General features: G+C 53.1%; 1 protein-coding gene across 2 annotated transcripts; it reads right to left on the bottom strand.

Moving 5' to 3' along the window:
• Positions 1-10,112: 10,112 nt before the first annotated feature.
• SLC35H1 (solute carrier family 35 member H1) lies at positions 10,113-23,869 on the bottom strand. 2 transcript variants are annotated; one of them, XM_081150012.1, is made up of 10 exons: positions 23,822-23,869; positions 18,186-18,563; positions 17,412-17,562; positions 16,374-16,437; positions 15,584-15,656; positions 14,874-15,042; positions 14,709-14,792; positions 12,236-12,411; positions 11,035-11,164; positions 10,113-10,698 (listed from the first exon to the last, which is right to left on the bottom strand). In XM_081150012.1, exons 2-10 carry the CDS (start codon positions 18,303-18,305, stop codon positions 10,568-10,570), a joined length of 1,098 nt encoding a protein of 365 aa, XP_081006138.1. In that variant the 5' UTR covers positions 18,306-18,563; positions 23,822-23,869; the 3' UTR covers positions 10,113-10,567. The 2 variants fall into 2 exon arrangements, with proteins under 2 accessions (XP_081006138.1, XP_081006139.1); XM_081150013.1 differs by having other exon boundaries at positions 12,350-12,411.
• Positions 23,870-24,076: the final 207 nt, after the last annotated feature.

Raw genomic sequence — 24,076 nt, 5'->3', positions numbered from 1 at the left:
TGTCAAGCAAAGAAAGGGACTTAAAAAACATACAACACCCCAGACTCCCCCCAAGGGATCTATAGGCCGAATTCAGGGAGTTGGTGAAGTTAGAGGGGGTGGAGGGGATGGAAATTGCCTTTTTATTTCATTAACCTTTAACTGAAATATAGCGTTTCTCTCCAGTGATAAATGCTGGCCACACACCTTGGTTGTATTAGCAATGCCTGAGAAGTCAGATATTTCCTATCACGTTAGAGTTGTTGCGGATGTTTCAAAATATCATTGACACTCATCATTGCTTCAAAATTGTGGTGGTTAACAGAGCGGCCTCCGGATCTGGTTATTTAATGCATTAATAAAGAAGCACAGTAGCACTCTATCGTACATTTGTTTTGCAAATATTTTGAAAACTGTATTTCAATATCATTGATTTCCTTTGTAATTCTACATATTTTCTTCTACGCATCTGGGAAGGGGTCTCCAGGCTTCCCCAGAGGCCCAGGAGTCTGAGGCCCCAAATGGGTTAAATTCTGGAGAACAGAATGATGCCCAGGCGGGGGTGAGGTAGAACGGTCAGGGGGCCTCTCTGGGGACATGGTATTTGAGCAACAAGCTGGAGGAGGAAGAGGAGCCTCCACGTGAAGGTTCTGAGTGAAATTCGCTCTGTGCAGTGGGAAGAGCTGGCGGAAGGGCTCCGGAGTGGGAGGGAGCCAGAAGGCCAGCATGACTGGAGGGAATGACCGGCAGCGAGAGACAGGGGCTACAAGCACGGCCTTGCAGGCCTTGGTGGGGACTGGGGCTCTCATTCTGAGTGAGATGGAAGCTACTGTAGGGTGTTGAGCAGGGAGCCAGTCTTTCTGATTTATTGATCAGGGGTCACTGTAAATGCTGGGCAGAGAACAGGGCACTGAGCAGTGGGTCAGAAGGGAGCAAGGAGACCAGGTACAAGGCTGCTGCTATGATCCAGGTGAAGGTGATGGTGGCTTGGACCAGGGTAGGAGGGGGAAGAGTAGTCCTATGTTGGAGATGTGTAGAAACTGGAGCCAGTAGGACTTAGACGGAATGCAAATGTGGGACATGCCCTGAGCTTTCACACCTTTGTGCCTTAGGGTGTGCTCTTCCCTGGGTGCACCCTGCTGCTGTGTCGATCCCCAGGCCCAGAGCTCTCCTCTGATTCTGCACCCATGTAGCAGAGGCTGCTAGCTGCCTACTCTTTATTCAGTTCCTCTTTCCTCCTTACTAATAGATCCCCAATATTACCTGGGGAAGTAATGATGTACCCATCTTAAAAGCCACACATCCCAGTCTCCTTTGCATCTAGGGGTTGCCAGGGAGATATAATTACGGTCACTGGGTGAGACTTCCAGAAACAGGCTTCCTATAGGAGGCTGATTCACCCTTTTGCCCCTCTTCTTCCTCTTACTTCCTCCCTGGGGCATGGTCCTGATGCGTGAGGCTCCCTCCCCTACTAGCTCTTTTGAGACCATGAAGGAAAGGCCAAGGGTATCACAGTGATCTCAACCCTGATATCCTTGAGGCTGTACCTCTATTGGAACTTCTCATCCTGAGGAAAGTAAAACCTTTGTGGATTCAAGCATTTGCAGTTGGGTCTCTGTTAGGAGCAGAATAAAACTCTTACTTGATACAACCACAATCCAGCTCCTTATTGGATGACTCCATCTGAATAACACAGGCCCTTCTGATCCAATATGTCTAATGCTGGGTCTGCCATCTTTCCCTGAAGGAGCTTGTTATTGGGGAACACAGACATCTTGGAGAAAAGAGAACTAATAGTACAAGAGCTGTACCTATCCACCTACCCACCCACCCATCCACTCTTTCACCCATCCATCCATCTACCCCCCCATCCAGCCATCATTCATTCATCCATCCACCCATCCATCTACCTACCCACTCACCCACTCATCCATCCATCTATCTCTCATCTATCCATAGATCCAACCATTCATTCTTCCATTCATTTATGCGTCTAACCATCCACCCATCTGTCCATCCATCCATCCATCCATCCATCCATCCATCCATCCATCCAACCTGTTTGTTTGTTCATCCATCTATCTGAGAAAGTTTTATAAAGTATCTACTATGTGCTGGACCCTGTGCTAGACGCAGGAGCTAGACATGTGAATAATGTATTTGATACCCATTTGCTTTGATCTGAGCAGAATATCTCTGGAAACCATGACTGTCCCCACGGAGGGAGACTGGGAACCAGAAATCATGGCTATTTATTCCTTTTAAACCCTTTTAATTTTGTATAACATGCATGTATTCACTAAACATTTTTAAATTCAAAATATATGTACATCTCATCTGGATTTTCAGAATTTGCCTTGCTCCTGAAAGGATTTGAGGCAGCTTATAGCACAGAGATGAATAGATGCAGCCTGCTGTTGGGGAGTTGACAGTCTCGTGGAGAAAGGGGTGAGTTAGCAATTCCAATACAGTGTCATACGAGGGGCAGAGGGACATGGGATACCACATGGCAAGGTCTCGAATGATGCTGGTGGCTGCCCTCTGCCATGGCCCCCAAGCCATGACCTTGACCACCTTCATCTCACTCCTGGCTGGACTGGAAAACCAAGATGCTCACCTCCAGATTATATGGCCAAGACTTCCCCTATCTCACCCCCTGACCCCCCACAGGTTCAGGCACATCCGTGAGCTGACCCCTAAGTCACTGAGCCACGGTTAGGTGCATACACCCAGGTCAGGGGTGACTGGAAAAGCAGCCTGGGCCCGGGGAGCGTGGAGGCTCCACGCAGGGGTGTTGGCGGTGTGTTTATGTCGCCTGAGCCCTGCGGGCCTGGGGCTGAACACACAGAGCACAGGAAGGAACCTGTCTCTGGTGTCTTGGTGGCCAGCACGGCCGTGACTGCTTCCACGGCCTCGGGCCGGGCAGGGGGCTGAGGGCTGAGGGCAGGCAGGGCTGGGAACGCGCGGCCGGAGGAGAGAGGCGCAGCCCGGCTGCCTGGACAATGCAGCTCTTTTCAGAACAGTCCTTTGAAATCGAGCAAGAATAACTTTAAACAATAAGATGCTTCTCTCTCCCCCTCAGCTGTTGCCCAGGCAACACCAGAGTGCTCAACAACTGTTTAGTTTTTTAAGAAACCAAATCTCCTTTCCTTTGGTCAGCTACTGCCAGGAAGATGAAGAGACAGCGGAGGCGCCCCTCGCGGCCCATTGTGTGGGAACCCGGGTCAGCCGCCTGCAGCAGTGACATTTAAATCTGACGTTACGTATTATATATGAACCCGGAGCTGCGCTCTCTCACCGGGGAGGCTTCAATCTCCCGCCCTGGACTCCTCGCCAGCCAGCCTGTAGCTCTGGCAGTTTGGGGGGTGGCAGGGTCACAGCAGAGAGGCTGCCCTCCACCTGCAAAGCATCTGGTGGCCCGTGAGGGTGTCTGAAGGTGCTCTGTCCCCAACCCTCCACATCTCCTGACCCAGGAGAGTGCTCTTCCAGGGTCATTGTGTCTATTGGGGGAAGCGCTCAACCCCCCAGAGGCTCCCTGAAAATCCCTGCCTTTGAGGGGCCTTGACCAGGAACCCCTGCAGCTCGCCAGTTTACATTTCCCTGCTTGCCAGGCTGAGTGATGCCCATTATCTCTGCGGGGCTCCAACAGCCCAGCGAGCGAGGTTTTTTGTTATCCCCGGGTTACATATAAAGCAGCCCAGGTGCAGAGTTCTGAAACAAGGCTACTGGATGTTAGGCACTTTCAAACAGAAATCCTACGATCGTGCAAGGAGGTAGGTGTTGTTACCGAGAGTCCACTTTGTCAGAAGTGGAAGCTGAGGCTCCAGGGTCCATGTGGCAGGTAGGGGGTGTGGCAGGATTTGGACCTGGGCCAGCCTGTCTGCAGAGCTTGTGCAAACTGGTGTCTCCTCCCAGACTGCCTAGGTGAGGCTCTGTGACCTGGGCACAGAGGGCAGATCTTTCCTGGGTCCTGAGACTTGGTCAATGTGCTCTTCTGGAGGGGCGATCGATCCCCTACTTTGCTCCGTGGGAGGAAAATGATGAACTTTGGCAACATGAAGTTCTGGGTTATGCGTCCTTAGACAAAAGAATGTATTTAAAACGTCACTTAGCTTATCTGTAAAATGGCAGCATGGTTGTGAAGATCATAATAGCGCCACTTAGACAACTTGTGCTAGGCAGGGTCCCCAGTACTTTACGTGTATTACTTCGTTTAATCATCACAGTAACTCAGCACACAAGTATTCCTAGTCTCTCCAGTTCCAGATGAGGAAATGGAGCCCTGGGGAGTGCAGTCGCTGGCCCAAAGTCACACAGCTAAAAGTCAGAGCTAAAGAACATGAACCAGAGAGACAGGTCCTGACACATAGTAGGTTCAAAGCAGGTGTTGGCTCTGGTTCCCCAGGAAGATGAACAGAGGGGCTCCTGCCTTCTGGGAAACAAAACATGGGAGAAAGTTAAATTTAGAAAAGCCAAACCAGGTTAGAACAAGCCCCTTCTCCAGCTCAGGTGCAAAACCAGGATGGGAAACTGGCGTTAGCTACAACAAAAGCTGAGGAGGGGATGTCTCAACACTGGTGAAATGAGGAAGGTTGTCGTGGGGGAGGGAAGCCCTGAGACTCCAGGAAGACTGCCTAGCTCTGCTCCTGTCCCTTGGGCTGAGGATGGAGCCCCAAACCTGAGACAGGTGGCCTTGCCCTGTGTGGGAATCCCTGGAGGCCGTGCTGAGTCCCCAGCAGGGAGCAACACAGAGCAGAGGCTGATGGCAAACTGCAGGAATAACAGCTGACAGTTCTGCCCCGCCCGCCCCTCAGGCCCTTCCTCTCCGGGAAACCGGTGATGTTCAATGTCCACTTCCCAGCTGCACCCTAAGGTCCCTGTCCACTCACATCCCCTCACGCCCTACATCTCGTTTAGCACTGCTAAATGGCAAGCCCAGAGGTGTGGCGACTGGAGGGGCCGGGGTAATGAACTCCCATTGGCTTTCTTCACAAGATCACTGTCTTAATTTACGAGGCCTGAGTGAGTCTCATTTCCCCAGTGTGCGTTGAGTAATTAACTATTAATAAAAGCATTACTGAGTTAACCATGGGGGCATGTTTAATTCATGTGGCAGCCCTGCAACAGGACGGAGGCTCTGGCTCAGTAGGGGATTCCTCCCAGAGCAAAATATGGCCAGTGGGATGCTGCCCTGCTGTCCCTTGGCCCCCTGCGGTGGGCCATTCTTTATGGCTCTAACCAGAGGAGCTCAATCTCAGGAGGGTGCTGAGACCACTGGCATCCCAACCAGAAGGCCACACAGTCATGTGCAGGGCACTAGGGTGGGGGTTGAGCCATGGGGGAGGGCTCCTGCTGCTCTTGGGAGCTAGGGAGGTGAGGGACCTTGGGCACGTTGCCCAGCCTCTCTCTCATCTGGAAAGTGGGGCAACTAATAACGCCAACTGCCCAGGGGTGGGCTTCAGGAGTGGAGATCAAGGATGGGTAGGATATGGTGAATGACCCTATGCTCTTCACTCGTGTGGCATTATCTTTAGGACCTCTCCCTCCCCCCACCTGGAGACACAGGCAATTGCTGAGTGTTGGTGGAAGGGGAGAGCTCCTGGAAGGAGATACCAACTTATTCAAGAGCAACTTTGGGGAACAATTCCTATCAGGATGCCTCCTGGTGTCTTTTCAAAGGAGGGGACCCCTCCCCCTCCTCTTACCCAGGTGAACTAACTCCTACATACAGTACCCAACACACAGTTCCCAGCCTCTGTCTTTGCATCTGCTCTTCCCCCGTCTGGTATGCTTTACCCTTACATCTGCTTGGCAACTCTGTTGGTCTTCAAGACAGTTCAAAATGGTCAGCTTCTCCTGAAAATCTTTGTTCTCCTGCCCCAGGCAGAATTGGTTGCTCCTTTGTGCGTTTCATTCATTCTTCTGTTATGACATCTATCCATCCATCTACCCATCCACCCATCCATCCATTCATACACCCATCCATCATCCGCCCATCCATCATCTATACTGAGCGCCCATAGTGTACACCTCTGATCATGTTATTTTACAGTTTGGGGCAACTTTGGCTTTCCCTAGACCAGTGGCTCTTAATCTTTTAGGGGTCAAAAGTACCCTTCCCCAGAAAAAATGCACAAATGCACATACATGCCAGATGTTTTTTTCCCTCTTCAGGGGCCCCTGGTGTAGAGCAGGCTGTGATGATCTGTTCAGACCCCCTTGGGGAATGAAAGACTGTTTCTGTAACTGCCAGGAGTGGGGCTAGATGGCCCTCAGCTGTCATAGCTCTTTGGAGGTTCTCTCAATTGGTAGGAAACAGCCTCACACAAAGCCACACCTCCTGCCAGGGGTCGGTCCACTTCCAATGACAGATCCTTGTAGAAATCAAAGGCCTGAACCTTTCACCTCACCTGGGGACAAGTCTGAGGGTTGTCTCAGCTCAGGGCTCCCGTGAGGTCCTGGGCCCTTTGTCAGGACTCTGCTTCTCCCACTCCCCAGCCGGTGTCCTTCTCCTCCTTCCACTTGCATTTCTCCCACGACCATTTTCTAAGCCTCATCGACACTCTAATCTCCATCCCTGAGTCTGCTTCCCAGGGAACCTACTGGATTAAAAGATCTGGCAGAAGTTCCTTGAGGACAAGGATAGTGTCTTAATGACTATACCTCCAGCAGCTCTCACTGGGCAGGGTGCATTGTAGATGCTCTAGAAAAATTTATTAAATGCATTTCAATGCGTTTTCTCCTGGTTCTCTGTTCTGTCCCTCTGTTGTCCCAGCAGGAGAGTTCTCATCAGACATCCAGGAGAAGGGGACAGCCCTACCAGCAGGATGCCAGCAGAACCAAGGCTGCGGGTCTGTTCCTGGGAAATGTACTAGTTGCCAACGAAACTGCAGATAACCATGGGAACAGAAGTCAAGCTAACTGGTTACTACAAAGCAGGGGCAAAGGGGACCGGCTGATGTCAGAGTGAAGGCTCAGGGGATGGCTGCGGGGCTAGGGGCTGGCAGAAATGGGTGGTGGACAGCTTTTTCCTGCAGGACAAATCATTTAGAAGTGAGGATGGTCCCTGGAAAAAACCCACTTTAATCCCCACTGTTGGAAATTCCTGCACAGAACACGTACCTATTAAGGGCTCTGCTGTGCCAGCACTGCAGCAGCAGGACTCCAGGCTTGCTCCTCCTCTCACTTCTTTGTCACCTAGGCAAGTTATGTCACATCCTCACTGCTGACATTTACTAAGTGGCTATCACTATGTGCCCAGCACTGTGCTGCTGCTTTACAGACACTTCATCTTCACAATAGCTTCAGTAGGAGATATGGATTAGGATTCCTGCTTTATAGACAAGGAAACAGGCCCAGAGGGGATCAGCAAAATGCCCAAGACACGCAGCTAGTCACAGGGCAGGGACGTGACTCCAGGTCTCCGAGGCTCGCTCTCCGCCACCGTCATGCTTAACCTCTATGAGCTTACTTTCCACAGCTATGAAATGGGTACAGCCAACTCCTACTGCACTGGGGTTTAGGAATTATATAGCTTATGTGAGAGCCCTCGAGGGTGCCCAGTATCCGGTCCATTCTGTTATTCTCCCAGTTTCCCTGGTCCCCTGCCTCAACACTTCCCTGGGCTGGGAGGAAGGATGGCCCCATTTGCCGTCTCTACAAGAACAAACGTTTCTATCCCAAGTTCAGTGTCTGGCATGGGATCAGCACTCCCTGAATGCCATCAACCCAAATGGATGATCAGAGTCCCCATCCTCGGTTCTCTGCACATTGGGGACCCAACTCAGTCTATCAACAGTCATGATGCAGAAAGCTGTGGCAAGTATCACAAAGACCATTCTCTTGGTTCCATGTAACTCTACTCTCAAACCACTGGGATTTTACTTTTTTTTCTCTCTCAGCAGAATGGAGCAAAACAGATGGAGGTGATGCCCCGAGCCCTCGTTGCAGAGAGGGTAGAGAATGAAGATGAAGGCATTCCAGGCCCTGCCTGCCTTTGCAGGTTTCTCCCACAGGCAAACTGCAGCTCGTTCCCATCCCCACCACGACCTCGACTACAGACATCCTCCTATATTGGGGGCAATAACCTTCCTTCCACGGTAGGCTCCCGGGAGAGTCTGTGGGCATGTAAGCACTTAAAACTCCAACCTACAGGTCAGCCTACATTCCCTCCTCCCTCTTCAGAAGCCCTGGAGCTGTAGGCTTCATGGGGACAGACACCGCAGCCTTGGAGAGACAAGTCACATCCTCAGCTTCCTGAAACCTGCGCAAGCACCGAGTTACTATGGCAACACTGCAACCCTGAGATGCAATGGCTGCAGAAAGCATGGGTGCTTCTAGGGTGAGCAGGGTCTGGCCTGGGAGGCCAGGTGATGGGGCTGACAGAGGGGGAGGGGAGGGAGCCCTTCTCTAGGATCAGCTGGTAAATTGCTGCTAAGTGAGGGGCTGTCATTGAACCCAACATGCGGGTGGCAAGGGCCCCGCTCTGCACCCTGTAATTACTGCACCAGATAGCAGCTCTTGCTCCCTGTGTGGGAAGACTGGGATGGTGTGTGTGTGTGGGGGGGGATAGACAGGAAGCTCTTGTCCATCTGAGCCAGGGGGCCTCTGGCAGGCTCTCCACAACCCAATCATCCTGCATCCCAAGCAGCCTCCCAGGCAGAGGCAGAGAGGCAGAGGAGCAGAGGGGCAGAGGCAGAAGCAAGGAGGTCCTGTCTCCTCCTTTTTGCTGGTTCTCCCCACATCATCTCTTATGGGGCATAAGCTTCCTTTAATCCTGGCCTCTGAGCTTAGAGAATCCAAGGGGAGCAGAGGTGCAGGGACCAGATAAGGCACCACCTCAGCGGAGCCCTTGGTGTGTCACACCTCCATGTGTGGAAGGAGTCTGAGCCGTGAAGCTGAATTCCTGAGCCTAGAGGCTCTGAGGACCTCAGACTAGTTCCCCCCCCCCCCCCCCCGTTTCCCTGCTGTAAGTCTGGGAGTAGGACTAAGCAATTCTTAAGGTTTCTTCTACAGCAGGGGTTGGCAAACTACAGCCAACAAGCCAAATCCTATTTCTGTAAATAAGGTTTCACTGGAACTCAGCACGCCCATGTTTCTGTATCTGTTGGTGGCAGCTTTCCTGCTATAACAGCAGACTTGAGTAGCTGCAACAGAGACCATATGGCCCCCAAATGGGAAATATTTACTATCTGGCCCTTTACAAAAAGTTTGCCGGTCCTGTTCCTCAAGTATTAACATTCTCCTAGGCTTAAAAGAGCTTTCATGGCTCCAATCTGATCAGAACAGTTCATAACAAGCCCATGTCCAGGTCACCACCCGCAGACACCCACTATCCTCTTCCAAGGACCCCTGCCTGGGTTTGGATGGTGGTGGGAGTTCCCACAATTGGAGTCACCTTGTGGTGCAATGGCGCCACCTGCTGTGAATGCCTAAAAGCACTTCTGCTTGGGAGGATGTGACCCCTTGGCAAGCAGCCCCCTCCCAATCCAGGGGAACCAGCTCACAGGAGCAGGTCAGGCCTCAGAACCACAGCACATCAGAGCTGGGTTCTGGTGCTCTCCCTCCCCATTTGATAAAGTCTGCAGTCTAGAGGGGCAGTGTGACTCCTCCAAGGTAGGTGATGGGAAGGCCCAGAGGCTCACAAACCCATCCATCTACGCTCTATGGACAAACACTGGGCACACAGACCTGGCACAGTGAACCCTAAGTTGGCCGCTCATTTAGGGTCTTGGATCCATGGTTGTTGAAAGGCTTTTCAAAATAAACATACATATTTAAGCTGTTTCCAATCTTTAGGACAACTCTGAGACAATTATTACCCCCATTTCAAAGATGAAAACACTGTGGTACAGAGAGGTTAAGTAATTTGGTTAAGGTCACAGGGCCAGTAAGTGACACAGTCAGGTTGTGAAAGGGTTAAGATCCCCAGAATATGGTGCTCAGTGCATATTACTGTTCTTCCTGCCTGCAGGTGTGCTTGGGCCCCGAGGAGGTCCTGGGACTCAATTGGGAGCACACATGATGGGAAGGCCTGGAGTCTGACCAGTCATCTGAGAGGCCCCAGGCACAGAGACCAGGCCGGACTGCCCCTCCCTGCCCCCACACCTCCAGGCAACAGGAAGTGGCCAGTGGACTGTAAACCCTTTATTTCCAAAGTATAAATAGATCTGCTCTCTAAGCAAAGAGCTCTCCAGGTGATAAGTCCCTAGCCTCTCCATCTCCCCTTCCCAACTGCTCTGCAGTCCAAACCCAGTCCCCTCAGAAAACCATGAAGCCTCTGAAATCATAATCTTGGCAACCAGAGCATGGCAGCAGTTGAGAACAGCGCTCCTTTTGTCCACTGTGACTCCGGCACAGCTTGAGGCCCCTCAGGCCAGGTCTGAGGCTGGCCTAGTGCTCACCCCTCTGTTTGACCAATTCCCCGACCCAGCCCAACCATGTGGTCATGTGCTACCCAAGGCCCAGCCTGGGACACTTCTGGCCCACTGCTTCCAGCTGCTGTGAGCAGTCACCCGGGTCCCTGAGCTGCCATCAGTATAAAGGCTGGGAGAGGCCTGCTTTCAAGCTGCTCCCTGGCTGGTCGCTGCTATCCTTGGGCCACAAAGTACTCATCTTCTTCCTCCGCCTCATCGTGACCTTCCTCTGGCTGGCTGCTCCGGAGCAGCAGCTCCAGGTCAGGGTTGGAGCCCAGCCCCTTCAAGGGCTTCTCACCATCACCTGGGGATAAAGAGACCAGTTACAGCCCCAATCATAGGTCCTTGGTGTGCCCTGATGTGACTGCGTGCTCAGTCACCCAAGCCCCCCATCCCAGCTCCTTAGAGATGACTCCTGTCTTTTCAGAGGAATGGCGGGGTGGCAGAGCCACCAGGCATACTTCCTGAATTAGAGCAACAGCCAACGCAGAGGCGGCTGAACTGTGTAGTCTGGAGCTACTTTGGGGAAGCAGAGGGCCACCTGCCTCTTCCTGGCAGGGCTGGGTTGAGGGGAAATCTGAGGGGCTGTCAGGGGGAGAATGTCATCAGAACACAGACTTCTGAAAGGGGCGCTGGTTACCTTTGGAGTGCAGGGCTTTGAGGGCGACATGCAGAGATATTCCTGAGAGGCAGAGGGCAAAGCCCAGCCAGTTCAGGAGGCTGATCTGATCACCCAGCAGATGAGCTGCCAACAGCAAAGTGCAGACTTCCTATGGGCAGAGAAGCAGGAAGGGGAAGTGATTAGCGGGATGAGTTGGCCCCTTTGCAAGGAGGGCCGAGGCACTGAGCATACCCATGGGAGAGAGCCAGACTCGCCCAAACTCCAGGGCGGGGCAGGCTGGCCTGCAGGGCAAAGAGGAAGCTTCTACTGGGCTCAGAGTGCTGGGCCTGCCTGTAATGCTTTCCTCCCTTTGTGTTACTGAGATGAAACAAAGGAGGTGCTTTCACAGAATTGTCAGAATAAAAAGAGGCAAACCAAATGCAGTCATGTTCCCAGGAATAAAGGAGAGCTGCCCTTCTGGAAGGTTCAGATGGGGAGTTCTCAGCTGCCAGGGGAGAATGCTTTGAGGGACACTCACTAGTCCTGGGTTCTTGGTACACAGTGGCTGCAAATGGCACTATGACATGACTCATTCTGAGAATGACAGCTTATGTCTCCTCATTTGGATGGCAACCAGAAGACCCTTGGGGAGCCCTATATTTCTGCTTTCAGGCAGCACTGCTCCAATATCAAAGCACAAACTCCCTCCATGGCCTGGAAGAGGGAGCGAGACATGGTGGAGAAGGGAAGGGGAAAGTGACGAAGAGAAGTAAGAGTGCTGCCAGGAAGAGGTAAAGACAGGCTCAGCAAGCACAGGCACTCCGACTTAACTGTGCCCATGGCAGACATCATCAATCAACCACAGAACTTGTTACTGATGAGTCTGGATGGGGGCTTCTCAACCCATGGTTCCAGGCCGCTGCCAAACGATCAGAGTTGGCATTCCTGGTAAAATGTAAATGTGTCCCAAACCTAGTGGAGTCAGACCTGGCTCTGCAACCAGCTCAGTCACCTCGCTGTTTTCTTGGGTAGGAGCAGCTCTTCATGTCTGATGACCATCCCCACCTCACAGGGCTGCAGTGAGGGTGGGAGGGGGTACAGATGAAAGCATGGCACTTAGCACCCTAGTGAGGTACCTCTATCTCTTCTCTGTAGGCCCTGGGATGCAGGAGCTGCTGGTGAGAAATACCCTCAGGGGTTCCTCTCTAAGACAGGATTGGGGTCACCTCTGAGTCTGTACCTTAAAAATGCCGGCAATGGAGAGAGTGAGGCTGGAGGTTCTGGAAACCAGGAGGAACTCGGAGAAACCCAAACCAAAGGCAAGAATCCCGCCAAGGAAGAGGCTCCCAAGTACCCGTAGGAGCAGCCCTGTGTCCTGGAAACGGAAGATTTTCTCAGATGTGGACAAATGGAGACCTGAAAGCAATGGGGGAGAGAGGGACGACCATGTCCTGGGTGTGCCTGCCTGAGCGGCCTCACCCTCCTGCAGCTGGGTGAGATCTGCCAGTCGCCGAGCATACTTACTAAGCACCTGCTGACTGTGGGAGGCCCGGAGGACAAGGATGGGAGAAGCCCACACAGATGGCCTGAGTCTTAGGAACGCTAGGGAAGCAGTGATGGCTGCCAGAGCGCCCTGGGGCATAGGAGCCTGAGATCCTAATAGGGAGTGATGGGGAGGGCTTTGGAGCCCCTGGGCTAAATACAGGGGATGGCACCACAGAGAAAATCCACGGGAGCACCCTGCTCTTTCACAGGACATTTCCCTCCCATCTGTGGAAGGAGCAGTGAGGGTGGTGACTTCCTGTGGCCTTGGCAGCTGAGATAACTAATGAGCCAAAGAGAGGTGGGGCAGCCAGCAGGTGAGGACTGTTGATGCCCTGGCCCACGGAGGGAGTCCCTTGTTCTCAATTTCAGGCAGGGAACCTATAAACAGGGACAAAACTCTGTCCTTACTAATCTTCGCCATTTTAATCCGGGCCTATTATATGGTTGTGGGACGTAGCTGAGACATGCCCCCTTTCAGAGCACAGTTTCCCCACTAATAGAATGAGTGGGTTGGGACTAGACCAGTGTTTCTTGAACAGATGGTATAGTCTGATGAAGAGTTCTCAAAAAACAAACACTGCATATAAATACTTGACAAAAGCCAAGGCCCCTCGCTCCAGAGACACCCACACAGGCACCCATGCAGTGAACTTTGCTTAGGCTTTCAGAGGGTTCTTGGCCCTCCAATGCTGCCCATGTGAGAGGATGATTTCTGGGGTCCCTCCCTGCAGGAAAGCCGCTGGGAGCATTGGCAGGATCTGAGGTGAGCCCAGACTAGGCACAAAGGACACACCTGCGGGAACAGGAGGCTGGCCAAGGGCTTTGAGGTTTTTGGAGGGAAGCACCAAAGAATTGCAGAGTGACAGCTCCCCCACCCCCCACCCCCTCAGGCAAATAGCCTCACGATGCAGGACATCTTGTCTGGTGCTGGGCTCAGCAGTACTGCAAAGGCAGGGGCAAATTGGAGAGAATTCGGGGAAAGCAACATAAGTAATGAAGGCGCTTGGGGGATTAATTTACCAGAAAAGATTAAAGGAGCTAAATCCATGCAGCTTTGCTAAGTGACGACTAGCAGGGGCTTTCGGATGAGGGTTTGTAGAGATGGGGAATGGTGTAAGCACCCAGGAAGGGGGGGTGCGTGTGGCACTGGGTACAGGGACATAATGAAGGAATGGGGAGAGATGTTAAAAAGGAAGAAAAATGAGGCTGCAGACGGAAGTTTCCTGGACAACGGGGCTGCAGAATAATTTTCTCAGAGAGGTTCAAGACGCTTCGCTGCTTGAAACTTAAATGAATGTGGGACAGAATTTTCTGTAATGACCCTGAGGACAGAAGGGACTCCTGGAGGAAGGATAAACAGGGGACAAAGTAATCCCAAAACATCAGAGGCAGGAGCATGGCGCTGCACCTCCCAGCCCAGACAATTCTCCCCACCTCTCCTCTCTGGGAGATGACCGTGGAGAGGAACTGCTCACTTGTCAGGTTCATGTGCACAGGCTCCCAGTACCACCCCCTCCGGCCAACACACACTCCATTCCTTTGAGCCTACAGCTCAGACTTTCTGGGATGCCCCGCCCACACCAGCCTGTCAAAGTCCCATTCATGCCCCCAGATACACTGTCTGGGAAACCTTTCTGACTAGCCTTTCCACCCTATCATCCTGAGACAATTCACGACCCTCTGCTCCTAAGAGGCAGAACACAGCCTAATGGTTAAGAGGAGGGACTCTGGAGCCAGCTCCTGGACCTGAATTCAGGTTCATTTATGAGCCATGGGACCCGAAGCAAGGTTATCTTTACTTCTCTCTGCCTCAGTTTCTCTCACCTGCAAGATGAGCATATTAAAAAAACTGCCCCATGGGATTTAGGGGAGCATTAAGAGTTGATATATGTAAAATGATTAGAACAGCCCTGGCATACGTTTGGGACTGAACACATTCACTGTCATTACCGCCTGCTCTATTTCATACACTTTCCACGTAACATTTATCATGCTGGATTCTAGCCATTTGGTTTAAGTGTCTGTCCAGACACCCAAACCAGGCACTGCCGGGGGAGGGGCCACACCTTTGATCTCTGTATCCTCTGTAGCTACCACAGTGCTGGGCACAGAGCAGGGATTGGGGATCTGCTGTACAGAGGTGCCCTGAGGTGGACGGCACAACCTACCTTCAAATATGGCAAAGAGAGGGAAGAGCCCGAGAAACATGAGTGGCTGCAGGTGGAACATGGTGTCGATGGGGTTCTGGAGCCCTACAGGATGGGGACATGGGTGAGCCATCAGGCCTGGCCAGCCTGCCTCCACCCTGCCTGGTACCCGGGCCCGTCTCTCACCAAGTTCAGCCTTCTGCAGGAGTATCTGGGTGAGGGTCCAGCGAATGCCACCAATGAACGAGGCCCCCAGCACCAGGGCAAAGCCCTCCACGTTGAACTGCGTGGACTTGTAGGTGAACATGAAGAGTCCCCCAGCGATGAGGAGCACCACCAGCACCAGCGCTGCACGCTATTAGGATGGGGAGCAGGTGGCAACTAACTTGGGAGTCTCAAGGTCATCCTACCTGGAGTTTGGGGGTCAGCAGCCACCTTGGCTAGCTCTTCTCTCCCCACCACCTTGGCCAGCTCCTTCCCAGAGATAAACACAGGGCTGATGTTCAACTGACATGTCCCCAACATCCCTACCTGCCCTAAAATACTGAAGTGCTTTCCTATGGCTGTCCTAGGCCCCCAAGTGGCTTCCCCCCTCCTCTGGACTAGGAAACAAAGGGTACTGCCTCACACAGCAGGGAGCCTCCGACCCAGCCTGACCTGACCTGGCCCCTCTTCCTTGAACCCTTCCTCCTTTGGTCTTTACCCCTGCGTCCCACACCATTTCTAAAATTCTCAGTAGTGCCCAGTCCTAGGTCCTTCCTCAGCTACAGGAGCTTCTGCCACCTGGACTGGGAATGTCTCTTCTATCACACAGTGATGAGCCACTGCTCAGATCCCTCTTTTCATTTTTAACATCGGTGTGGGTAGGAGGGACAAAAGGGATGCTGGTGCCTCACCAGCTCCTCCAGCTTGAAGATCAGAGAGAAGATCAAGATGAAGAGGACGGCTGAGGATTTGGTCATTGTGTACCTGGAAGCAAAAATTACCACAATGCATGGCTGCAGCCCGGGGCTCATACCTGCCATCCAGAAAGGAGCCCATAGTACAATCAGTGGGCTGTAAAGGGGGGGGAGGCTCCTGACTTCCCTGAGGGCAACTGGCTCTGCTCAGGGCAGCAGGGCAATCTGGGTACAAAAGACCAAAAGAAGGTGGCCTGAGTCACCTGGGCTGATACGTGACCTTTAATCGAAAGAAATCTCAGAGGCTTCTAACCATCACCAGGGAGAAAAGGCTGCGGGTCTGACATTGTGCTCAACAAGGCTATTATTACCCACCCCTCAGTGGAGACCAGGATGGGGAAGAAAGGATGAGGGGGGGAGAAGGCAGGGACGTGCTCTCTGAAGCACAAAACCGAAGAAGTAACTGCCACGCCTCCCTGCTGTGTAGGTGTGTGCACTGCACACCGTCACCCCCTTCCTCCGGAGCTGTGATTGTCCCCGTTCTGTTTGAGCCCCTGACTTCCCCAGGGCGCCTGGCAGGCAGGCACAGCATCCCCTGTGTGCCCCAGGGTAAGGAAGAGGCTGGTCAGTTTCTGGAGAGCTGCTGGGTGTCAGGGAGGAGCTAAGAGAGGGCTGGTCCCACAGACTGGTATAGAGGCTGGCTTGTCGGTCAGGTGTGCAGATAGCCAGCTGGACAGACAGACAGAACTTGCACCTGAGGGGAGGTGGCAGGTGTGGCAGTACTCACAGTGAGACGGTGATGTAGAGGAAACTCCAGTTGGACAAGCCCACATCAAGCGCCGTTGCCAGTGCTGTGGAGACAAGGGATGCCCACCAGACACGCGGGGGAGGAAGGGCAGGCGGTATGGGGGCACCAGTTATTAGAACACTTCTGTGAGGCACCCAAGTGCCCCCTGCTTTGCACTGCTCACCCTGGCTTTCTCTGGAGCCCTCAGGCCTTGCTTTATACTCAGCAACTAAAAGGTTAAGTCCTGACCAAAAGAAGGTGGGGGGGCGGGGGTTTGCTCCAGCATTCAGGCTGTGGTGCATTCTGACTGGCTGGGGCCTGTGTTGTTCCCACTTGTTAAATATTTTGAATACCCCCTGATGACGGGTATTAACCTGATCCTGCAAACTCTTCAGAGAAGTCACGGAGGAGGACCTGGCCCTCCAGGACCTGATCTCTTCCACCCTCTCATTCCTCTCACTTCCCCTCACCAACGCTGAGTTCTCAGCACTTGGAGACACTCTCTGTTCCCTTTCAGACTTCCACATGCACTAAACCTCCAGGGGCACAGAGTGCACTTTCCTCCCAGGACCAAAGGTCCCACTCCAGGTCCCAGCCAACTTAGTCCTTGCTCTGAGGAACCCTCCCTGCCCAGCACCCAGCACCCAGCACCCAGCACCCAGCACCCAGCACCCAGCCCTGCCTTGGTTGGTTCCCTTTCTCTGTGGTCAGTACAGCAAGGGCAGGGACTATAAGCTCTGTTCACCACTATCTCCAGGCCTGGGAACACAGCTCAGGGTGCATGTTCAAGGCCAAGGGAACTAGCTACAAGGCCACTGCCACACTGGGGCTTTTCCAGGTGTGCATGGGCAAGTGAGAAGATGGGGAGTCCGTAGGGGACACAAGTGGGGGTGAGAAAGGCATGCAGACAGGAGGAAACATGGGGTGGGGCAGGGAAAGAGGGGCCTAAGCTTCAAGCCACAAAGGCTTCCTTTTGTTTTTGGCCTATGGCCTCCCAAGCAACTCTCCTCCTGTTTGGCCCTCCCCACAGGCACACACCTGTTGGAGCTACTCTTCTGAGGTAGTCAGTCCAGCTCAGCACCACGCGGGCCCTGTGACTGGAGCACTGGACCAGCGCCCTGGACAGGGCGGAGAACAGGAAGATCACGGCCAGGTGCAGCATCGTCATGAAGAGGGGGAAGTGGAAGCTCTGTGTGGAGCCCAAAGCACAGCCAGCCCAGGCACGGTTTAGACAGCCAGACCGCACCTGCCCCCCACCACCACCCTCCCTTTACTTGGCGGCAGTGGCGCTAACTGGGTGCTTCCTGGGGGCTCTGCAGTGTATGAAGGGCTTTCACCCACACCGCAATCAGTTGGCATGAGAGGGTTGGTCCCAACTTTGGAGGTCACAGAGCAGGTGGAAGAATGGGGCCCAATCATAGCTAGATGCTGTCTCCACCCCTTTAACAGCCTGTTAGCTGCCTGCTTCAGCCCTTCTCCACGACCCACATCCAGGTAACAGCCAGTGTGGGCCAGGACGGCTGTGCCAGTTTTTAGAGTACTGAACTACTTTTCTACCTGTTGGTCAACAGCTGCTGCTTAAGCCCCCCAAGTCTCCCCAGCTCATTCCTCACCCAATTTCCCCTTGATCCAAACATTTCAGTGGAATCCCTGGCGTGTCAGGGCTGGCTGTAGGGCCCTGTCCCATCACTAGTGTGACTGGGCTCCAGTCTGACTGGCTGAAGCCTGTGCCTTCCTGTTGTTAAATATCAGGGACACTGTAGCCCCAGCCACCTCCCTCCGAGTGTCCCACCCCACAGGCCTCCGAGTCACCTTGGTCAGCCATTTGTTGTAGAAGGTGATGCCGATGGAGAAGCAGTAGTAGAGCAGGACCAGTCCCAGGGTCAACACTGCCTTCCACACAAAGGCCACGTCGAGGGCCCACCTCCCCATCTGTGGAAGCGGCAGCTCCCTAGCTGGGGTCAGTGGGGGCAGGCACCTCTCCTGAAGATGGGCCGTGGGAAGAGCCGCTGGCCCTGGGCCACGATTTTCAACAAAAATGTCGCCTGGTTAGAGGAGTTCTCTTCACCTTCATGATTCAAGACGGTGAACGGAGCCCTAGGCGGAGTCCTCACCTAAGGGGCTGGTGGCCTGTGGCAATCCCCTCCATGGTTAACCGGATGCAGGGCTCACAGATCCCCAGGTCTGAGGCTAGAAGGATGAAAAGGCAGCTCTGGTGGCTTGGGCAGAGTGAGGGCCACTTGACTCCACCCACCACAGGCCCAACCTGACCTGCAGGGAGCAGATCAGAGCAGACAGAACAGCGGGAAGGAGCCCACGCAAGGCACAGTCTACCATAGCAGAGCTCCCGGTCACATCCACTCTCTTGTCACCTCAGGCTGTTCTCCATGAATTGCTACCAAAGTGACCTTTTTAAAACATAAATCTGATCATATCAGACCACTGCTTAAAGCCCTTCTGTGGCTTCCAGTGCTCTTAAGATAGAGATCAAAACCCTTCTTGAGGCTAAAAAGGCCTGATAGGGCCCCAGCCAGCCTCTCTGGCTCAGCTCCAGCCCTCTTGCCCCAGTCCTGCCAGCCAGCAGCCTTTCAGCTCCCCAAGCACACCAGGCTTCTTCCTGCTGCCCAAAGGAGCCAACGCTCCACCCTGCCTCCGTTACTTTCTCAGCTGATCTGCTCATCTTCAGCTCAAATGCTGCTTTCTCAGGAACCCGCCCTCGATGTGATGGGTGCCCCTGAGACACAGGCTGCTCTCACAGCTCCCCCATGATTCCTTCATCAAACCTATGCAGGGCAGGACAACCTGAGTGATATCTGCGCCCCGGGGAGGCTGTGAGCGCCACAAAGACAGGGCCCACTATGTCCGTGCTGGCCTTATAGCCCCACCTCGAACACTGTAAGTTCTCCATATGGTGGTGATTCATTTCAAGAGAGGGGGCCTGTGGTTTTCAAGGGACTAATCCGGTCGGTCTTTAAGGTTAGTTAAAATGGACCAGGAAACCAACACCTACCTTGCCTTAGCCTCTAACAACCAGTTTCACAGACATGGAGCCTACCTCGGGTCTTGCCAAAGTAAACCACTTCCTGGCTCCCTATCAACCCAACCAACCCCAGTGAGTACCCAGAGCATGCCAAGACCGGGGGAGACCAGGCAGACACCCCATTCTAGCATTATTCCACCTGCTGCTTCACCTGTGTGTCCCTCCTCCCATCTCCTCCTCTGAAATGTTCCTACCTTGCTGAAATGCCACCTCCTTGAAGCCTTCCTAGAACCATCTGATCAACCAACTTCCCCTCCCCAGGCCTTTCCACAGGGAGTATTTACACTGTTTCTGTACTCTGGAACCTGGGTTATCATTTCCCCTCCCCCAAGGCAAACTGGAAGCTGGCACAAGGCTCAGGTCCCAAACGATACCCTAGGGCTCTGATTCTCTCCAGTGGAACTCTGGAAAACTTTGGTGGTGTTTTGGGGGGACATTCCTAGCTTTTAGTGAGTGGGGACTATGAGGGGGACAGTCCACATAACTCAGAACTGTTCTGCACCCTGCATGACTTTGATATTCCTGTAGGTGAAAGACCTGCTTATAATTACCTGAACCTAGAACCCAACTCTGTTTTAAAGCTAACACAGAGCAGTTCTTCCATGGTTCTCCCAGGTACTAAAATTTCCAAGAACACCTTTACCATGTACACTAGAGGGAAGCTGAACTGTTTTTGATAAAAGGGTACCATGAGCTCCCAGTCTGGAAAAACCCCATCACCTACAGTCCTGGCACGCATGGGTTTTGAGCTTCCCACAAAGCACGTTGTAGCAGTGGGCACTGTGGCCATTGAGTTCCCACAGGTTCTACAGGAGTGGTGAAGGCAGGGCCTGCTTCGTTGTAGCTTCTAGTATCCTGTGCCCAGGAACTTACATATTGAAAGTTCCTTTTATTTCTCTTTTACATCCTGGTTAGGGCATTGGCAATTTTTTATTTTATTTTATTTTTTTGAAACTTTTTTAAAAAAATATATCTTTTTTATTGATTTCAGAGAGAGGAAGGGAGAGGGAGAGAGAGAGAGATAGAAACATCAATGATGAGAGAGTCATTGATCAAGCCCGCAACCCGGGCATGTGCCCTGACCAGGAATCGAACCCCAATGAGCCACACCCGGCCGGGCATTGGCAATTTAAAAAAAAAATTATGTGTAGGCAGTTTTTTTGAAACATAAGTTTCAATTTAAGATAATAAAGAGGGTGGGGGTAGGTTGTTAACACAATATTTGTCCTTAAAAAGATGGTGTTGCATCCATGAGGTTGAGAACCACTGTGCTATTTTGCCTACTGTAACTTGAAATGCCTTCTGTAGGCTGACTTGGCCCTGTTGTACATCCCTCCCTCTGACCTCCCCATCAAATGCAGAATATCCAACTGGCCCCTTGTCCTCTCCACTTGGATGTCTAACATCAGGCGTCTCACACCCAGCCTGTCCAGAAGATGCCTGTCATCCACCCTCTGTCAAACCTGCTCCCCTTCCCACTTCAGCTAGGGGCACCACCATTCGCCTAGTTGCTCAGGCGAGGAACCTCCTTTCCATCCTTGATTCCTCTTTCCTCAGCCCACAGTCAATCAACAAATACCATCAGCTCTATCTTCAAAAAATATCCCCAATAGGATTACACTTCCTGGCCTCCACCACCACCATCTGAGCCCCACCCCCCGATGATGCTTTAGCCTCCTGCTGCTCCTCGCACACCCCCAGTCAGAATCCGGCTAACACAGCTGGACAGTGGGGTCTAACAGATCTCCAGGCCCCTACTCCTTCTTCTAGACCAGGGTTTCTCCACCTTGGCATTACTGATATTTGGAGCCAGATAATGTCTTGTGGGGAGAAGGCCTGTCCTGTGCACCGTAGGACGTTTAGCAGCATTTCTGGTCTCTAACCACTAGATGCTTGTAGCATCCCTGTCTCTCATCCCAAGTAATGACAAACAAGAATGTCTCCAGCCCAGCCTGTGTGGCTCAGTGGTTGAAAGCCGACTCATGAACCTGGAGGTCACCATTCAATTCCTGGTCAGAGCACATGCCTGGGTTGCAGGCTCGATCCCCAGTAGGGGTGTGCAGGAGGCAGCCGATCAATGATTCTCTCATTGATGTTTCTATCTCTCTCCCTCTCCCTTCCCCTCTGAAATCAATAGAAACATATTTAAAAAACAAACAAAAAGAATGTCTCCAGACATTGCCTAATGTCGCCTGGGGGCAAAACTGAGCCCTGATGAGGACTGCTAACACCCCACAGGTGACCACAGGGCATGCTGGCACTAAGAAATCTTTCTTCTAGCACCCTCTCCCTGTGGTTCCTACGCATGACTTCCAAGCCAGGGCAGTCTGCACCCTTCTGTAAATGAAGTTATTGTACCTTCTGCTTTTGCTGCTGTTCCTGTTCCAACCCTGCAATGCCCTCCACCCTCCCTCCACTGTCCAAATTCTGCCCTTCCTTCAAAGAGCCAATCCGGGCCCCCCACCTCTAGGAAGTCCCCATGACTACCCCAGCCCACAGGAAGCACTGTCCCAAAGTTAACAACACTCCTCTTGTTATCATTTGGAACGTCACCGAACCCCAAACACAAAATCGTACCTCAGCTAGTAGGGTTCTCGGAAATCATCTAACCACTTACTCAATGTGCATTTATTAAGCACTTCTGTATACCTAGCATTGGAGATAGAGACATGTAACTGATAAGGTCCCCACCCTTATTTTATGATAAGGAAAACCAGGCTTAAAGGGGCAAATGCTCTTTTTCAAATCTTACTTGCCCAGGAAAGGAACTGCATATTCTGCGTAACTTTCCTCAGGAAGAGGCATAGCTCGGAGCAGTAGCCACATAAACTGGTGCATCACCATAGCTCCTGGCTTCCCTTTATCTCCCCAGCTGGAACATGGGCAGTGCAGCTCAGTGCTCAGAAGTGTGGGCTTGAAGTGAGAAAGACCTGGGATCAAATCCTGGCTCCTCTCCTTACTACTTCATGACCCAAGTTACCTGACTTCTGGACCTTAGTTTCCCCAACTGTAAAGGAAGATAAAATCATGAGCCTCCTGGGAGGGGAGTCAGTGGCATCAGGTACAGCACGTGACATTGGCTCATGGTAGAGGCTTACTCCCCTCCTGGTCCCGTGAAACTTCCCCAGCCTGTCCCCACTGCTCCCCTAGTCACTATGCCCTCCCCGTCACTGCCCCTTCAAGGGCAAAGTCTCTAGTCTCATCAGCATCTTACACAACTGACCACTTCCTCCTCCTGGGAAAACCTCTTGGATGTCAAACCCACACCCTCCAAGGTTTCTTCTGCTTTTCTGAACTCCTTCTTGGTCAACCCAACCTGTGAAAACTGGGTGCCTGATGTTGGGCCCTGGCTTCTTTTACCTATCTTAATTCTGATCTTGCTTAATCTCATCCCACTGATGGACATGCCAATGATTTCTAAATTCCTTACATCAACCCTAACCTTTCCTACAAGCTCCAGGCTAGCACACTAACTTGAGCTCCACTCAAGACACCTAAAATTCATAGTGCCCCACGCCAATTCTTCAACCCATGCCCAAAACATCACTAGTAAATGCCAGCATAATACATCTGGTTACTTAAGTCTAAACCCCAAATCAATGATGGAAGCTATCCTTGACCACTCTTTCCCTTTTTCCTCAAATCCTGTCCTGTCAGTTCCGTTTCCAATATACTTCTGGACCCATCTATGGTCTTCACCTCTACTCCACCATCACAGTCTAAGCCACAGTGATCTTTTCACCTAGTGGCTGCAACAGTTTCCTAACTGGTGTCCCTGCACCGCCACCATCCATCCCCACGCGGCAGCCTGGAAAGGTGGCTTAAGCACAGAAAGCAGGCGATCGGCCACAGGGCAAATCCCAGCTCCACCAGAAGGCCCACCAGAAAGGCCTCCTACCACCTGGGCTCCTTGGACCGCTGCACCCTCCTTCTCCCACCACTCCCCCAGCACCCAGCACGCTGGCCCCTGGAAGTATGGAAAACACATAAAGCCTGTGTCCTTTTTCGCACCTGCTGTTCCCTTTGCCTAGAACACTGTTCCACACACCTCTGCGTGGCTGAAACTCTCCTCGAGGGCCCCTCCCCATCCTCATAGCACCTCCCACCACCTGACGGTTCCTTGTTTGCCCAGGAGTTTCCTGCCGGCCCCTCACTCCGAGCCCACCGCGGGATGCAGCCTCTTTGGGGCAGAGCCGGACAGGCGTGATTCCCGTCGGGGTCCAGGCCCAGCTCTTCGCCGGGGCTCAGGAAATGCCCGGGGCAGCGCGCCCACGAGGGCGCGTGGAGACCGGGTCCCCCCCGCTGCAGGGCAGGATCCCAGGCGCGCCCCACACAGCCCGGCGGGGACCCGCTCCCGCGCCCTCCGCGCCCCCGGGAGCGCGCGGGGGCCGGCGGTCCGCCCACTCACCTCGGCCGCGGCAGCTCCCCGCCCGGCTCCTCCCGCCGGAAGTGCGAGGTGCGGCGCTGCGGGCCGGGAGGAGCATTTCCGCCAGAAGCCACGGGGGGCGGGGCCGCCTGCCCGCGGGGCGGGGCGCGCCGGGTAGCTGGGTCCGCACCCGGGGCCTCCGGGACCCCGCGTCGCGTGCCCTCCCCCGGGGGCACGCCCTCCCCGAGCCCACCGCTGGGCACCCCCGTGCTGTGGGTGTTGGCTTCCCCTGCGCTC

Source organism: Miniopterus schreibersii (assembly GCF_964146895.1).
Source record: "Miniopterus schreibersii genome assembly, chromosome: 10".
NCBI classification, from domain to species: domain Eukaryota; kingdom Metazoa; phylum Chordata; class Mammalia; order Chiroptera; family Miniopteridae; genus Miniopterus; species Miniopterus schreibersii.
This window is presented reverse-complemented; position numbering and strand designations above follow the sequence as displayed.

What these genes read in the sequence shown, in the direction of transcription:
- SLC35H1 (XM_081150012.1), bottom strand. Translation starts at nt 18,305, where the DNA reads ATGGGGAGGTGGGCCCTCGACGTGGCCTTTGTGTGGAAGGCAGTGTTG. An exon ending in CTCTACATCACCGTCTCACT is followed by an intron (nt 15,657 to 16,373) that starts GTGAGTACTGCC and finishes TTTTGCTTCCAG; the next exon opens with GTACACAATGACCAAATCCT. An exon ending in TCTTCAAGCTGGAGGAGCTG is followed by an intron (nt 15,043 to 15,583) that starts GTGAGGCACCAG and finishes CCATCCTAATAG; the next exon opens with CGTGCAGCGCTGGTGCTGGT.